An 18,271-nucleotide genomic window follows, 5' to 3' on the forward strand; every position below is an offset into this window, starting at 1 on the left:
AAATTTGTTAAAGCACATATTAGACAGACATTTTTATAATCACAGGTTGAGGAAGAACAAAAGAATGGCATGAAACCCAGAAGGCAGAAGATCTTTAAATATTTCATATGGTGAAAGACACTGTATAGGTTAATGACAAATAACAGATTGGCCAAATTAATTTGCAATATATTAGTAGTGCCAACAAATCAAAAAGCAGAGCAAAGGATGTAAGAGAAGAATGGGCAAAGGATACAAAGAGGCAAATGTAAGAATAATTTAATCGTGTATTGTACATTTGAAAGTGGCTAAGACAGTAAATCTTATAAGTTTTCATCATAGGAAAAAAAGTATAACTATGTGTAGTCATGAATGTTAGGTTGACTTATTGTGGTGATCATTTAGCAATACATAAATACAGTAGTCTTCCATTATTCACAGTTTCACTTCCCATATTATTAGTTGCCTGCAGCCTACTGTAGTCCAAAAATATTACAGTTGTCCCTTGGTATCCACGGGGGGTTGTTTCCAGGATCCACCACAGACACCCAAAGCCTTGGATGCTCAAGTCCGTTAGTCTGCTCTCTGGATCCTCGGTTCTGCACCTGTGGATTCAACCGACCACAGATCATGTAGTACTGTATTTATTTTGCAGCAATCTTGTATTAGCCAATAGTTCAAACACGTGCTGTTCAAGGGTCAACTGTAAAGGAGAATTCCCTTCAGAGAGCCTACATCATTCACCTCACTTCATCTCATTGCATTGGTATTGCATCATCTCAGAGGTTCACGAGATGAAGTAGGGTGAGAACAGGACAGTAAGATATTTTTATTTATTTATTTATTTATTTATTTTTTGCGGTACGCGGGCCTCTCACTGTTGTGGCCTCTCCCGTTGTGGAGCACAGGCTCCAGACGTGCAGGCTCAGCGGCCATGGCTCACGGGCCCAGCCGCTCCGCGGCATGTGGGATCTTCCCGGACCGGGGCACGAACTGCGTCCCCTGCATCTGCAGGCAGACTCTCAACCACTGTGCCACCAGGGAAGCCCGACAGTAAGATATTTTGAAAGAGAGAGAGGACCATATTCACATAACTTTCATAACAGTATATTCTTGTAATTATTGCATTTTAATATTAGTTGTTTTGGTTAATCTTTTATTGTGCCTGATTCATGACTTAAAATTTATCATAGGTATGTTTGTATAGGGAAAAGCATAGTATATATAGGGCTTGGTACTATCTCTGGTTTCAGGCATCCACTGCTAGTCTTGGAATCTATCCCCCACAGGTAAGGGGAGACTACTGCATAGAGAATCATCAGGTGGTGCACCTACAACTTATATAACGTTATAGGTCAATTTAGAAATAATTTAAAGAGTAGATTGGCATTAAGCTGCTATAAAGTTCAGTCTCACTAATAATCAGAGAAGGTCATTTTAAATAATGAGCTATGTCTTCTTTTTTTAATAAGCCTATATTAAAGAGTTGAATATTAAATACTTCTAGAAACATAGGAAACTGGGCCTTCTATAGCTGTGCTGGCTAATATGGCAGCTAGTAGCAACATGTGGCTACTTAAATTTAAATTAACTTATTTTAATTTTAAAAAAACTTTAAAATAAGTTTGAGAATCAGTTGCCTTGTCACAATAGCCACATTTAATAGGTCAATAACTGCAGAAGGTTAGTGGCTATAGTATTGGGCTGGATTAACATCTCTACCATTGCAAAACGTTCCACTGAACAGACTAAAGACATCAGTGAAATGGTGGAGTAGGAAGCCCTGACATTCCTCTACTATTACAAACCAACAAAATACCTCTGTGAGAAATCCAGAAACCAGTAAAAAGACAACCACACCCCAGAGGAGCGTGAAGCCATCTTCATGAAAGTTGGCTACAGAATTTGCAGCTCTATCCACTTTCTCTTACCAGAGCCTCTCCATCATCCCCTGATCCACAAACACACATATACAGCACATTTGGGAGGAAACACTCAACTCCCATCTTCTCCTTGGGAAGGGAAAGGAGTAGAATGTAAGTACAAATGACCTTCAGGGGACAGTCCAAGGGACAAGTGTCTGTCTTGCCTGTACTCCAGTACTGACAGGAACAAAGGTGCCATGTTGAGGCATTTCAGAGCAAAGATATAAACCATGTACCAGGGTATGCAGCACTACAGACAGAAACTAGGTGGAGCCCCAGGATGGTGATTTACAACAACACCAGATAAGCTTCAACGTTGCAGTGGGAGCTTCTGAATAGAAACAGGCAAATCACTTCAAAAAAAAATTGCATAAACAAGCAAGCCCAGAAAGGACACACAGACATTATACATTAAACACACACACACAGAGAAAAGACTTGAGAGGTCTCCAGACTGTGTTGCCTGGCTGTGTGGAGAAAAACCGCCCTGTATGACACCAGACTGGGAGAGCTGACTGATGCTTTAGATGTCAAAATCAGAAATAGAACAACAACAACAGCAACAAAACAAGACATACAAACCGACAGGCAACCATGACATGTTTAAGGAAACAATTTCATCTCTAGATAATAAACCTAAAGAAAGGGAGTTATATGAATTGCCAGACAAAAATTCAAACTTACAGATCAACGAATTAACTGAGAGCACAGAGAGACAACTATACAAAATCAGGGAAATGATGCATGAACAAATGAGAATATCAACAAAGAGATAGAAACCACGAGGAAGAACCAAACGGAAATTCCGGAAATGAGGAATACAATACTTTATTTGAAAAGTTCACTGGAGGGACTCACCCAGGCAGAAGAAAAAATCAGAAAATTAAAAGATAGGGCTTTCATCATTAGTGAAACAGAGGAAGAAAAAGTCAAAAGAGTGAAGAAAAATGAAGAGAGTATAAGGGACGTAGGGGATACGATCCACTGAAACAACATATACAAATGGGAATCCCAGAAAGTAAGGAACAGAGGAAGGATCAGAGAAACTGTTTGAAGGAAAAATGGCCAAAGGTGTCCCAAATCTGAGGAGAGAAATAGACATACAAATTTAAGAAGCTCAATAAACTCTAATGTGGATATATCTAAAGAGACCTACATTAAGATATATGATCATCAAACTGTCAAAAGTCACGAATCAAGAGGGACTCTTGAAAGCAGAGGGAGAAAAGTGAATGTTACATACAAGGGAGCTCCCACTAGATTGGTCAGCAGATCTCTCAAAAGAAATCCCTCAGATATAGAGAGTGGGACGATATATTAAAGTTATTGAAAGAAAAAAGTGTCACCATGAATATTACACCTGCCCAAACTATCCTTAAAAACAGAGGAGAACTTAAGACTTTCCCAGATAAGCAAAACCTGAGGGAGTTCATCACCACTAGACATATCTTTTTTGTTTTGTTTTGTTTTGTTTTGTTTGTTTGTTTTTTGCGGTACGTGGGCCTCTCACTGTTGTGGTCTCTCCCATTGCGAAGCACAGGCTCCGGACGCGCAGGCTCAGCGGCCATGGCTCACAGGCCCAGCCGCTCCACGGCATGTGGGATCTTCCCGGACTGGGGCACGAACCCGTGTCCCCTGCATCGGCAGGCAGACTCTCAACCACTGTGCCACCAGGGAAGCCCTAGACATATCTTAAAAAAAATTCTGAAAGGCGTTCCACAAGTTGAAGTGAAAGGATGACAAATAGCAATACAAAAACATACAACAATATATAATTCCCTGACAAAGGTAAATATTTAGACAAATAAAGAGTGCCATAGTATTGTGATGTAGGTGAGTTAACAACTTGTAAGTCTGGTATAGACTTTTCTTAAAAACAATTATAAATTTTTGTTAAGGATAAGCAATATAAAAAGAGGTAATTTGTGTCATAAATAAGATAAAGTGAGAGGGGGTAGGGATGTAAAAGAGTAGAGTGCTTACATATGATTTTTTCTTCCATTTATATTTAGTAACATGGGGGCAGGAGAAGTGGCTTAGCTGCTCACACCAAGATTCCTTTTGCAGAGACAGACTATCTGAGCAGAGCTCTGAGATGAAAGGGAACCTGAGCTGGGGAAGGCACCACTTCAGCTACTCCATACAGCAAAGGAGAGAGAGAGAAAACACCCGAATTACATTTAAGCCTGTCAAACTTACCTCCTTGATTAATTTACAAAGTATTTTTCCTCTAAGATTGTATATAATTTTATTACATACGATTGAATTTAAGTTGTTATCGGTTTAAAATAGGTTGTTACAGAGTGGGGGAATGAAGATGGCAGAGTAAGAGGACATGGAGCTCACCTTCCCCAACCAACACACCAAAAATATATATACATGTGGAACAATTCTAATGGAAAACTAACTGGAAACTGGCAGAACTGGTCCTATATGACCAAGACTGTAGGAAAAATTCCCATGTAATCAGGTGGAAGAAAAGCATCGCATTGGGTTGAGACCTGTGCCCTTGGGAGGGGACTAAGAGGAAAAGGGAGATCACAGGGGCAGGCATTTGCCCTGGGGAGTGAGTGGGTTGAGCCATAGACTGGACATCTCAGTCCTGGGGTACTCCAGGGAGGAGACAAGCCCCCTTGGCTACTTGGAGAACTGCTGGGACAGGTAGAAAGGCTGGAGGAGCCTAGACTCCACTCGAGAGGAGTGTGCAGGTGCTGGCTTGCCACCAGACTGGGCGGAGAGAGGTCTGCCCTAGGGACTGCCCCCTCTCTGGGCCCCCCAGTCTGAGCTGAGGGAACACGCTGGACCCACTCACCCCAAGCCACGGCTTGGCACTGGATCTGGGACAACAAGGTCCTGGGAAAAGACTCCATCTAAAAGACACAGAGGAGACCCACAGGCCCAGGGAGAGGTCCGGTTGTGATGGCAGCAGCCATTGTTGGTGCTTTCTCAAACAGTGCCATAGAAGCAGCCCCGACTTCTGACAGCAACCCAGCTGCTTCCATTACCACAGCCACAACACTGAGATCCCAGGCCTGGGTGAAGAAATGCTCCAACCCTGCCCACTTCATGCCACAACCTTGCACTAAATCTGGGAAGACCACAACAGGGGAAAAGACTCGATCTTGGGTTTTGTCTGAACAGAGCTGTAGAAACCTGCACAGACAGCACATCAGACCTTGGTAAGTGCACAGGCGCATGGAAAGAGACTCAATGTTGCTAATTATTATAGAAATGCAATTCAAAACAACGAGATATCACCTCACACCTATCAGAATGGCTATTATCAAAATGTCTACAAATAACAAGTGTTGGTGAAGATGTGAAGAAAAGGGAAATTTTATACACTGTTGGTGGGAATGTAAGTTAGTGCAGCCACTATAGAAAGCAGTATGGAGGTTCCTCAATAAACTAAAAATAGAACTACTATATGATCCAGCAATTCCACTCCTGGGTGTATATCTGGAATAAACGAAAATACTAATTCAGAAAGATACATGCACCTCAATGTTCATAGCTTCACTATGTACAATAGCCAAGGCATGGAAGCAACCCAAGTGCTCATAAACGGATGGTTGGCTTAAGAAGATGTGGGATATGTATATGCAATGGAATATTACTCGGCTGTTAAGAGAAATGAAATCCTGCCATTTGCAACAATGTGGATGGACATAGAAAATATTATTCTTTGTGAAATAAGTTAAACAGAGAAAGATAAATACTGTATTCTATCACTTATATGTGGAATCTAAAATATAATACAAATGAATGTATGCTTAAAACAGAAACAGGCTCATAGGTATAGAAAACAAGCTAGTGCTTACTGAAGAGGAGAGGGAAGGGGTAAATTAGGCTTAGAGGGTTAAGAGATACAAACTACTATGTATAAAAGAGATAAGCAACAAAGATATATTGTACAGCACATGGAATTATAGCTCTTATCTTGTAATAAATTTCAATGGAATACATTGTGTAAAAACACTGAATCACCCACCATGCTGTACACCTGGAAATAATATAATATTGTAAATCAACTATACTTTTCAATTAAAAAAATTATAAGAGAATTTGGAAAGTATCTTGAGATAAATGAAAATGAAGCCACAACATCCCATCTCATGGGATGTAGCAAAAGGAGCACAAAGAGAGAAATTTATAGAAGTGAACACTTACATTAAAAAGGAAGCAAAGGGCTTCCCTGGTGGTGCAGTGGTTGAGAGTCCGCCTGCCGATGCAGGGGACACGGGTTCGTGCCCTGGTCCGGGAAGATCCCACATGCTGCAGAGTGGCTGGGCCCGTGAGCCATGGCCGCTGAGCCTGCGTGTCCGGAGGCTGTGCTCCGCAACGGGAGAGGCAACAACAGTGAGAGGCCCGCTTATTGCAAAAAAAAAAAAAAAAAAAAAAAAAAAAGAAGCAAAATCTCAAATAAATAACTTTGCCTTACATTTCAAGGAATTACAATAAGAAGAAAAAAACTAAACCCAAATTCAGCAGACAGAAGGGAAAAATAAAGATTAGAACAAAAATAAATGAAATAGAGAATCGAAAAATAGTAAAAAAAAAAAAAATCAATGAAACTGAGTTGGTTTTTTGAAAATATCAACAAAATTGACAAACCTTTAATGAGACATAGTAAGAAAAAAGAGAAGACTCAAATATCTAAAATAGAATGAATGAGGAAACATTACAACTAATGTCATATAAATAAAAAGAATTACAAGAGACTACTATGAATAATTATATGCTAGCAAATTGGATGACCTAAGAAATGGATACATTTCTAGAAACAAACAACCTACCAAGGATGAATCACAAAGAAATAAAAGATATAAATGGGCCTATAACTAGTGGGGAGATTGAAAATTAATCAAAAGCCTGTCAACAAAGGAAAGTTCAGGATTAGGTGGTTTCGCTGGAGAATTCTACCAAATATTTAAAGAATAATTAACATCAAGACTTCTTAGACTCTTTCAAAGAATTAAAGAGGCAGGGACACTCTCAAACTCATTCTATGAGGCCAGCATTACCATAGTACCAAAACCAGATAAAAGATAACAAGGAGAGAAGACCACAGAGCAATATCTCTCATAAATATTGATACAAAAATCCTAAAGAAAATACTAGCAAACTGAATTCAACAGCACATGAAAGGGATCATATTCCATGACCAAATGGGATTTATACTGAATGTAAGGATGGTCCAAAACGTGAAAAATCAATTCATGTACTAAACCTCATTAAAAGAAAAAAGGACAAAAGCCATATGAGTATCTCAATTGATGCAAACAAAGCATTTGAAAATATTCAACACACTTTCATGACAAAAATGCCGCACAGACGAGGGAGGGAAGAAAACTACTTCAACATAATAAAATCCATGAATAAAAAGCTAACAGTTAACGTCATACTCAGTGGGAAAGCTTTCCCTTTAAGATCAAGAAAAAGTGAGCAAAAATGTTCACTCTTGTCATTACTATTCAACATAGTACAGAACCTTTAGCCAGAGCAATCAGACATGAAAAAGAAATAAAACACATATAAAATGGAAAAGAAGAATTAAAATAATCTCTGTTTGCAGAAGATATGGTCTTATATACAGAAAATCCTAAGAATTCCACCCACATACAAAAAAAATACCAAACCCTGTTAGAACTAATAATGAATTCATCAAAGTTACAGGATACAAAATCAACACTCAAAAATCAGGGGCATTCCTGTATGTTAACAATGAGCAAACTGAGATGGAAATTTGGGAAATATTCCCACTATACTACAATACTATAGCCTTAAAAAGTATAAAATTCTTAGGAATATACTTAACAAAGGAGGTGAAAAACTTAAACATGGAAAACTGCAAAACATTGCTTAAAAAATTCCAAAGATGCTTCAGATTAATGGAATGACATCCCAGGGTCATGGAATGGAAGACTTAATATTGGTAAAATATAATAATTGATAGTCATTATGATGGTTTAGTACTGGCATAAAGATAGATATATAGACCAATGGTATAGAATTGAGAACCCAGAGATAAACCTTTCTATATATGGCCAAACGATATTCTAAAAGAATGTCAAGACTACACAATAAGAAGAATACAGTCTCTTTAACAAATGTTATATGTTAAAAAATATGTTAACATATGTTATGATATGTTAACAAATGTTATGATACCCATATGCAAAAGAATAAAGCAGGACACTTACCTTACACATGTACAAAAATTAACTCAAAATGGATTAAACAGCTAATTGTAAAAACAAAAACTATTAAATTCCTAGGGGTAAAGCTTCAGGACACTGGATTTGGGAATGATTTCTTGGATATGACACTAAAACCACAGGTAACAAAGTAAAAAATTGATTAAAAAGATGACAACAACAGGGCTTCCATGGTGGCGCAGTGGTTAAGAATCTTCCTGCCAATGCAGGGGACACGGGTTCGAGCCCTGGTCTGGGAAGATCCCACATGCCGCGGAGCAACTAAGCCCGTGTGCCACAACTACTGAGCCTGCGCTCTAGAGCCCGCGAGCCACAACTGCTGAAGCCCGCATGCCTAGAGTCCGTGCTCCTCAACAAGAGAAGCCACCTCAATGAAAAGCCTGTGCGACGCAACGAAGAGAAGCCCCCGCTTGCCGCAACTAGAGAAAGCCCACGTGCAGCAACGAAGACCCAACGCAGCCAAAAATAAATAAATAAATAAAATTAATTAATTAACTAATTAAAAAACTCTAAAGGAGGAAAAAGTACTACATATTACGTGATGCATTTAAAAAAAAAAGATGACAACAACAAATTTTAAATCTGCACACCAAAAGATACACTCAAGAGAGTGAAAAGGCAATCTGCAGAATGGGAGAAAAATAACTGCAAATCATACATCTGAGACAGGATAATATTCAGAATATCTAAGAAACTTCTTCAACTCAGCAATAAAAGTTAAATGATCTGGTTTAAAAATGGGCCAAGAGGTTGAATAGATATTTCTCCAAAGAAGATATACAAATGGCCAATAAGCATATAAAAGAGTCTCAGTATAATCAGCAAGGAAATGCAGATCAAGCTACAATGATATACCACCTCACACCCATCAGGATGGCCACTATTAAAAGTTCAGAAAATAAGTGTTGGTAAGGATGCAGAGAAGTTGGAACCCTGTGAACAGTTAGTAGGAATGTAAAATCATGCAGCTATTAAGGAAAGGAATATGGAGTTCCTCAGAAAGTTAAAAATAGAATTACCATATATCTAGCAATTGAGTTTCTGGATGTGTGTCCTAAAGAACTCAAAGCAGGATCTTCAGGAGATATTTGCACACCCATTTTCATTGCAGGATTATTCACAATAGTCAAGAGGTTGAAGCAACCCAAATGTCCACCAACAGATGAATGACTAAGGAAGTGTGGTATATACATATATGGAAGAGCATGCATGCTTAAGAAAGGAAAATCCTGTCACAGGCTACAACATGAAGAAACTTTAAGGATATTATGCTAAGTGAAATAAGCCAGTTACACAAAGACAAACACTGTATGATTCTACTCATACTCAATATTTTAAGTAATCAAAATCATAGAAATAGAAAGTAGAAAGATGGTTTCTATGTGTAGGGGACAGGGGGTAGAATTAGCGATTTTTAGGTATAGTTTTAGTGCTGCAAGATGGAAAAGTTCTAGAGATCTGTTGCACAAAAATGTGAATATAGTTAACACTATGGAAATGTACATTTTAAAATGGTTAAAACGGTAAAGTTAATGTTATGTTTTTTTTAACCACAGTGTTTAAAACGTGTTATTGAACAAACTGCTTTACAAGATAATTTGTAAACCAATACAGGATTTTTAGAGTTCTGTCTGATTTTTAGAGGGTTCAATCAATTTGAGCACTTGCATTTTCTTTGATCTAACACAATTCTAAGAAGCCACGAGAAGTGGCAAAAAGGTGCGTATGTGCATCTATATATTTACATATAAATAAATAATATTTAATGCGTACACATATTTATCTTAATCACCATAATAGAACATATTTATCAACAAGAAAAATGTAAAAATTTGAAACAATGGTTATACCATGAATACATAAAGGAAATGGTTAAATAAAGAATTATGTGAATACTATAGAATATTACGTATCCGTTAGTAGGCAATGATCTACATCTGTTATTATCAATGGCCTAGAAAATTATTTACAATATATTGTGTACTGAAAAATGGCAGTGTCAAAAATATATGAATAGTACGTACTATTTTTAAATATGACATACTTTCTATATTTTAATGGCATGTCCTAAGATGGAAAAAGCATCATACCTAAGAATTCTAAGTGTTGGGAAGAGTTTATTGGAGACATATGCAGATTGAGGATAAAGGAAAAGCTTGCATTTTCTACTCTATGTAATTCAGGGTTATTTCCACCTTTTACAATATATGTGCATGATTTTTGTAAATAAGGGGAAATAGGTCAAAGCAGGCAAGTTCCACAAAGCTTTGTGTTAACAAACAGATGCTGTAGAGTTTAGCCCAAAGACAATTTTGTTGCAACAGGAGCTGCAGAATTAGTGTTTTAATCAAGAAATACTCCAGGGGCCTAAAGGAAAATGGTATTGATGTGAAAATGATGATAAAATAGAATGAATACAGGAGATAGATCCCAACTGCCCTCCCCAGTTTAGGCTGTTGGGGGCTTGAGAAAATCACAGACGGAGGAAAGTGTAATTTCTGATTTCCAGTCTGAACTAGGAGCTCAACACATTTGGAGATACCTTCATTTGTCCCTAGTCAGCTCTCTGCTGAGTTCTTCTCTTCTTCATCTCCTTTACCTCCACTGTCCCTCACCTCAGCAGCTGACTTTACTGGGACCCTGAACCTTCAGACTGGCCCTGCCTTACTGGCTACTAACTACACTCACTGCTTCTCCTGCCTGTCAACCAGGTCATCTCCACTGTACACAGGCTCCCTGAGTGGGCCCCCTTTGAAGGGACCCCCCATCCTCTCCTGGAGGCTGAGCCAGGCTGTATATGGGGGTTTTCCTAACAGCGCTTGAGAATGGCCAGGACCCTTCCATCTAACAATCCTTCTTTTTTATTTAATTTTATTTATTTAATTTTTTTAAACTTTTTATGTTATATTGGAGTATAGTTGATTAACAATGTTGTGTTAGTTTCAGGTGTATAGGAAAGTGATTCAGTTATACCTATTCATGTATCTATTATTTTTCAAATTCTTTTCCCATTTAGATTGTTACATAATATTGAGCAGAGTTCCTGGTGCTATACAGCAGGTTATCTATTTTATATATAGCAGTGTGTTCATGACAATCCGAAACTCCCTAGAACCCTCCAGCCACTGTTGTGTTTCTTCCCTCTCTTTCACATCCAACTTCTTGAACGTGTGGTCTGGATTTGTGATCTCCCTTCTGAATCCCCCTTTCACATCACAAACTTCTGGCATGTGGCTCCTCAGCAGTTCCCCTAACCGTTCACACTAAAGTGACCAAGACCTCCTTTTGTTAAATTCAGCATTTATTGAACTCTGCTCGGTATTTCACTTGTTGACCACAGGTGCTGCCTGGGGTGGGGGTGGGGAGGTGGAGTCTCCTCCGATTTTCTCAGACTCTGGTGATACTCTTGCTGGCTCCGGTGATCTTTCCGTTTGCCTCAAGCGAGCCCAGCAGAAAAGTGGAAACGATGTTAACTGTGAAGTGGACACAGCGGGCTTTAAAATATCCCACTCAACCCATGGAAAAATCAGGTGTGTCCTAAGGCCTAGAAACAGAAGAAATGGCCCAAGATACAGTGAGCTTTTAACAAGTGCTCTGTAGTTCCTCTTATTCTTCCTTCTCCTTTTCCCAACCGGTTCTCTGCCCTTCTCCACCCCTCGTGCAAATAGCCTCGCTTTTCATTTTATTTTCCCGAACCTTCCCTGGATTCTTGCACGTGCGCCCAACGGCACCGCCCAGAAAACGAACTAGATGCGTTGGACAGGGCGTGCACCTACTGTGGAAATCCGCTGGACTGAGCCTGACCCAGCTTGGACCGAGGCTGCGCTCCCACACGGGGGCTCAGGGAGCTCCGCACTCACTAGTCCCGCGCCTCTAGCGGCGGTCCCTGGAAGTCTGAGTCGCAAGGCCCCAGTGGCAGGGACTGACTCACTTGGGAACAGGCTCTGCCATGAGGTCAGGGAGGACCCTCCTCTGCCCAGGCCGTTCGCTCCCATTGCTAGTCCTGCCGCTGCTCCTGGTTGACTCTCTTGGCAAGGATTTAATTTTTCACCCCGAGTGGGGCTTTGACTCCTATGAAATCACCGTCCCCAAGAAGCTGAGCTTCCGTGGAGGGGAGCAGGGTGTGGCCAAGCACGTGTCCTACCTCCTGCAGGTAAAAGGCAAGAACCACGTCCTCCACCTGTGGCCCAAGAGGTTTCTATTGCCCCGGAATCTGCAGTTTCTCTCCTTCACAGAACAGGAGAGGCTCTTGGAGGATCACCCTTATATACCCAGCAACTGCAACTATATGGGCTTGGTTGAAGGAAATCAGGATTCTAAAGCTACTTTAAGTACATGCATGGGGCGTCTCCGAGGCATACTGAAAGTCGATGCCAACCATTACCAAATCGAGCCCCTCAGAGCCTCTTCCAATTTTGAACATGTCATATATCTCCTAAAGAAAGAGGAGGAATTTCCCAATCAGATCTGTGGCTCAACTGATGATGAAACAGTAAAGCAGGTGGCCGAGCATGAGAACAGGGCTAGGATACATGACTTTAGTGAGGCATATATGCAGCAAAAGTACTTGGAATTAGCCCTGGTCTTTGATAACAGTAGGTATTTATATTTGAACTCCAAACTTACTCAAGTCATAAATGATGCCATTCTTCTGACTGCAATTGCAGACTCTTACTTTCAAGATGTCCGTACGAGAATACAACTATTAGCTATGGAAGTATGGACAGACAGAGACAAAATAGCACTTAATGCCCCAGGGATATCACAAGTTTTAGGCCAGTTTGTGCAATACAGATCACGTGACCTGAGTCGTCGGATTCCAGCAGATCGGGCACACCTATACCTTAAAAAACAGTTTAGTGGGGCTTCCCTGGTGGCGCAGTGGTTGAGAGTCTGCCTGCCAATGCAGGGGGCACGGGTTCGTGCCCCGGTCTGGGAGGATCCCACATGCCACGGAGCGGCTGGGGCCATGAGCCATGGCCGCTGAACCTGTGTGTCCGGAGCCTGTGCCCCGCAACGGGAGAGGCCACAGCAGTGAGAGGCCCACGTATGGCAAAAAAAACCCCAAAAAACAAACAATAAAAAAACAGTTTAGTAATGTGCTTTCACAGCACTGGGGAAGTGTATGTAGTACATTGCCTTCTGGATCTACACGTTCTATTCTAGATAAAAATATCCTTGGACCTGCCACTTGGACGACTCATGCTCTGGGCCATAGTGTGGGAATGATCCACGATTACAAATACTGCCAATGTAAGGGTAGGCATAGTTGCATCATGGGCACTGGGCAAACTGGGTTTAGTAATTGTAGTTATGCCGAATTTTATTCGCATGTAAGTTCAGGATTAAACTGTCTAACGGATATCCCAGGATCAGGTTATGTGGTAAAGAGATGTGGAAACAAAACTGTGGAAGAGAATGAAGAATGTGATTGTGGTTCAAGAGAGGACTGTAAAGAAGACCCATGTTGTCAGCCAGATTGTAAATTCAAAGAAGGTGCACTGTAGCACTGGACGTTGCTGTCATAACTGTCAATTTCGTCCATCTGGATATACGTGTCGGGGGGAAGAAAATGAATGTGACCTTGCAGAGTACTGCAGTGGGACCTCAGCATTCTGCCCAAGTGACGCATATAAGCAGGATGGAACTCCTTGCAAGTACAGAGCCCGTTGTGTCAGAAAGGGCTGCCAATCCAGAACTATGCAGTGTCAAAATATTTTTGGAGCTGATGCCATGGGGGGGTCCTCTTCAATGCTACGATGCAGTTAATGTAATAGGTGACCAATATGGGAACTGTGGTATTTTAGGAGTTCGTCAGTATGAGAAGTGTCCCAGAGAAAAGGCATTATGTGGCAGGCTACAGTGTATAAATGTCGAAACCATCCCTGATATGCAAGATCATACTATTCTAATTTCCACTCACCTGCATGAAGAAAATCTCATGTGCTGGGGCATTGGCTATCATCTAGCCATGGTACCTATGGGGTTACCTGACCTGGGTGTGATAAGTGATGGTACCTCCTGTGGTAAGGAGCGGATATGTTTTTAATAGAAATTGTGTGAATAGCTCAGTCCTGAATTTTGACTGTTTGCCTGAGAATTGCAGTGGCCGAGGCGTTTGCAACAGTAACAAAAACTGCCACTGCATGTATGTCTGGGCCCCTCCATTCTGTGAGGAGGTGGGGTATGAAGGGAGCATTGACAGTGGGCCTCCAGGACCCCTAAAGAGGGAGGTGCCCGCCTCACTTCAGGTCGTGTCCATTATGTTAATGCGCTTGATTTTCTTAATTATCTCAGTGATTGTTGTGCTTTTCAGGAAAATCATAGGGAGCTTATAAATCCAAAGAGAAAGAAACACCACCAATTAACACTGGAGCAGAACAATTCAAGGCCAAAATGATCAAGAAACCGAAAAAGCAATCAGGCAATCCACTGTCACTCTATTACACAGGGTCATAAATTGAACAAGCTTCTCATTTATCCAAACACTTCTTCCTTCTTCCTTCAATTTATTTTACCTAATGTTCTTTGAGGTTTTGATCAGTAAATAAAAGGTATTCTTGGTTTGGAAACAAATCAGTGCATTTTTCTTTCCTGCTTCACTTTCCCCTTGGTTTGTGATCAAGTTTTGGATATCCTTAAAAGAACGCCCTAACAGCTTTTCGAACACAGAATGCTGTGCGTTTCACAGAATTAAAGTGGATTTCAGAGTAGAGTCCTGTCTCTCAGTTCCCAGCAAACAAAATCATTGTCTGCGTTTCCCTCTGCGTCCCTCACGAAATCCTCTGTGTCTCTGCCCTGTGCTGAACCATAAATGGTAACTACCACATTTTATATATAGAATGCGATAGTTTGCAAGGGGTGTGTGTCCCTCAGTTAAGTATCTTCTGCTGTTATAGTCACTGTATGGTTCACTGTAGCTCCGTAGAAGTGTGGTCTCTGACTCAGTGTTTGGGTTGACCTCAGCTGGGTTGGGGACTCTAATCTACCGTAACTCTTGCATTGCACCACAGTCTACAAATGATGACAAGGTCTGGCAGTGTCCTGAGGACAAGGCTCTTAACAGAATTCTGTGCTTTGGGTTTCTGCTTGCAGGGACAAGTCTTTGGTGAATGTGTGCCGGGGGACATCTGGCCCCAGGTTTGCCACGCCCCTAAGGAGAGCAGAGGGGAGTGAGGAATACCTTCCATCCCAAGTACACCCAGCTCTGCCTCCAAGTGTTCTCCCCCACCCTTTTGCCTGGGAGGAGAGGAGGACTGAGTGGCCCCTTCAGAGGAGTCAGTGGCCACTTCTTGCTCAGCGAGGGTCTCGTCACCCCAGACCTGTGTGAGCCCAAGTGTTTTGGTCTTGTTCTGGGCTGAGTCCTCCTGCTGTTCCCTCACCTTCCCAGGCAGCACTGCAGGTCCACTGTACCCCACCCCAATCTCCTCTTTTCTTAGCTACATAGTTCTTCTAACTAAAGAAGGTGTGGGAGGCTCACGATAAAGAGTGGTCCCCTTGGACTATCTGGAGACTCTTATCACTCAGAGGAGTAACACCGAAATAACCCCATCTTTGTGGTGACCGTAATTTTAACATTTTTCAAGCTTGGCCATCATCAGAAAATATCCTAAAAAACAAGGACATGTGCTTATAGCCTCAATACTGATAATAGATTTGTCACTTCTCTTTTCTGCTCCCCTCCACTAAATTTCACGTTTATTGCTCAGAAGCAGAAATATTTAGATACAGGCATACCTTGTTTCATTGAGCTTTGCAATTCTGTTTTTTTTTACAGATTGGATGTAAAACTCTGTAAAACCCTGCCTGAGCTAATCTATTGGTGCAATTTTTCCAACAGCTATTGCTCACTTCATGTCTCTGCCACATTTTGGTAATTCTCGCAATATTTCAAACTTTTAAATTACTATTATATTTTTACGATTATTTGTGATCAGTGATCTTTGATGTTACTATTGTAATCGTTTTGTGGCACCACAAACTGTACCCATATAAGACAGTGAACTTAATAAATACTGTGTATGTCTGGCTACTCCACAGACCCATTGTTTCCCCATCTCTCTCCCTCTCCTCAGGGTTCCTTATTCCCTGAGACATAACAATATTGAAATTAGGCCAATTAATAACCCTACAATGACCTCTAAATATTCAAGTGAAAGGAAGAGTCACACATCTCTCGCTTTATATCAAAAGCCAGAAGTGATTAAGTTTAATGAGGAAGGCATGTCGAAAGCTGAGACACGCTGAAAGCTGGGCCTCCTGCACCAAACAGTTAGTCAAATTATGAATGCAAAGGAAAAGTTCTTAAAGAAAATTAAAATTGCATCTCCAGTGAACACATAAATGATAAGATAGAGAAGCTACCTTATCGCGGATATGGAGAAAATTTTAGTAATTTGGGTAGAAGATCAAACCAGTCACAACATTTCCCTAAGTCAAAGCCTAATCCAGAGCAAGGCCTAATCTCTTCAATTCTCCAAAGGCTGAGAGAGGTGAGGAAGATGCAGAAGAAAAGTTTGAAGCTAGCAGAGGTTGGTTCATGAAGTTTAAGGAAAGAAGCTGTCTTCATAACATTAAAGTGCAAGGTGAAGCAACAAGTACTGATGTAGAAGTTGCAGCAAGTTATCCAGAAGATCTAGCTAAGATAGGTAATAAAGGTGGCTACACCAAACAACAGATTTTCAATGTAGACAAAACAGCCTTCTGTTGGAAGAAGATGCCACCTAGGACTTTCATAGCTACAGAGGAGAAGTCAATGCCTGCCCTCAAAGCTTCAACGGACAGGCTGAATTTTGTTAGGGGTTAATGTAGCTGGTGACTTTAAGTTGAAGCTAATACTTATTTACCATTCAAAAAGTCCTAGGGCCCTTAAGAATTATATTAAATCTACACTGCCTCTCCTCTATAAATGAAACAACAAAGCCTGGATGACAGCATATCTATTTACAGTGTGGTTTACTGAATATTTAAGCCCACTGTTGAAAACTACTGCTCAGAAAAAAAGATTCCTTTCAAAATATTACTGCTTATTGACAATGCACCTGGTCACCCAAGAGCTTTGCTGGAGATGTACAATGAGATAGATGATGTTTTCATGCCTGCTAACACAAAATCCATTCTGTAGCCCATTGAGCACAGGGGACTCTGCTCAATATTATGTAACAACCTAAATGGGAAAATAATTTGAAAAAGAATAGATACATGTATACATATAACTGAATCACTTTGCAGTACAACTGAAACTAACACAACATTGTTAATCAGCTATACGCCAATATAAAATACAAAGTTAAAAAAAAAGAAGTAATTTTAACATTCAAGTCTTGTTACTTAAGAAATGCATTTCATAAGGCTATAGCTGCCATATATATGGATCTGGGCAAAGTAAGTTGAAAATCTTCTGGAAAGGATTCACCATTCTAGATGCCATTAAAAACGTTTGTGATCCATGGGAAGAGGTCAAAATATCAATATTAACAGAAGTTTGAAAGAAGTTGATTCCAACCATATGGATGACTTTGAGAAGTTCAAGACTTCAGTGAAGGAAGTAACTGCATATGCGGTGAAAATAGCATGAGAACTAGAATTAGAAGTGGAGCCTGAAGATGTGACTGATTTGTTGCAATTTCATGATAAAACTTAAATGGATGAGGAGTTGCTTCTTATGGATGAGCAAAGAAAGTAGTTTCTTAGCATGGAATCTACTCTTGGAGATGATGCTATGAAGATTGTTGAAATGACAACAGAAGATTCAGAATATTACATAAACTTAGTTGACAAAGCAGTGGCAGAGTTTAAGACAATTGATTCCAATTTTGAAAGACTTACTGTGGGTAAGATACTATCAAGCAGCATTACATACTACAGAGAAATGATTGATGAGAGGAAGAGTCAATCAGTGTGGCAAAATTCATTCCTTCTTATTTTAAGAAATTGCCACAGCAGCCCCAGCCTTCAGCAGCCACTACCCTGATCAGTCAACTATCATCAGTATTGAGGCAAGACCCTCCGCCAGCAAAAAGATTATGACTCGCTAAATGCTCAGATGCTGGTTAGCATTTTTTAGTAATAAAGTATTTTCTAATTAGGTTTGTACATAATAGACATAATGCTATTGCATACTTAATAGTGTAGTGTAAACATAACTTT

At 40.4% G+C, this 18,271-nt stretch overlaps 2 protein-coding genes across 2 annotated transcripts in view; both read left to right on the forward strand.

Annotated features, from left to right (window-relative positions):
- Positions 1–12,071: 12,071 nt before the first annotated feature.
- On the forward strand, positions 12,072–14,460 carry ADAM30 (ADAM metallopeptidase domain 30; the record flags this gene model as incomplete). The annotated part of the gene is given in 5 exon segments (XM_082858824.1): positions 12,072–12,981; positions 13,289–13,622; positions 13,624–13,858; positions 13,860–14,165; positions 14,167–14,460. Coding segments are annotated over 5 exon segments (2,079 nt in total).
- A 58-nt stretch (positions 14,461–14,518) lies between these two features.
- REG4 (regenerating family member 4) overlaps positions 14,519–18,271 on the forward strand; it is a gene marked incomplete at both ends in the record, with an annotated part of 41,005 nt that continues 37,252 nt past the window's right edge. Inside the window, 1 exon segment of the mRNA XM_082858835.1 lies at positions 14,519–14,546. Coding sequence (XP_082714961.1) covers positions 14,519–14,546 — 28 coding nt within the window.

The sequence above is a fragment of the Leucopleurus acutus genome, assembly GCF_964270905.1.
Source record: "Leucopleurus acutus genome assembly, chromosome: 2".
NCBI classification, from domain to species: domain Eukaryota; kingdom Metazoa; phylum Chordata; class Mammalia; order Artiodactyla; family Delphinidae; genus Leucopleurus; species Leucopleurus acutus.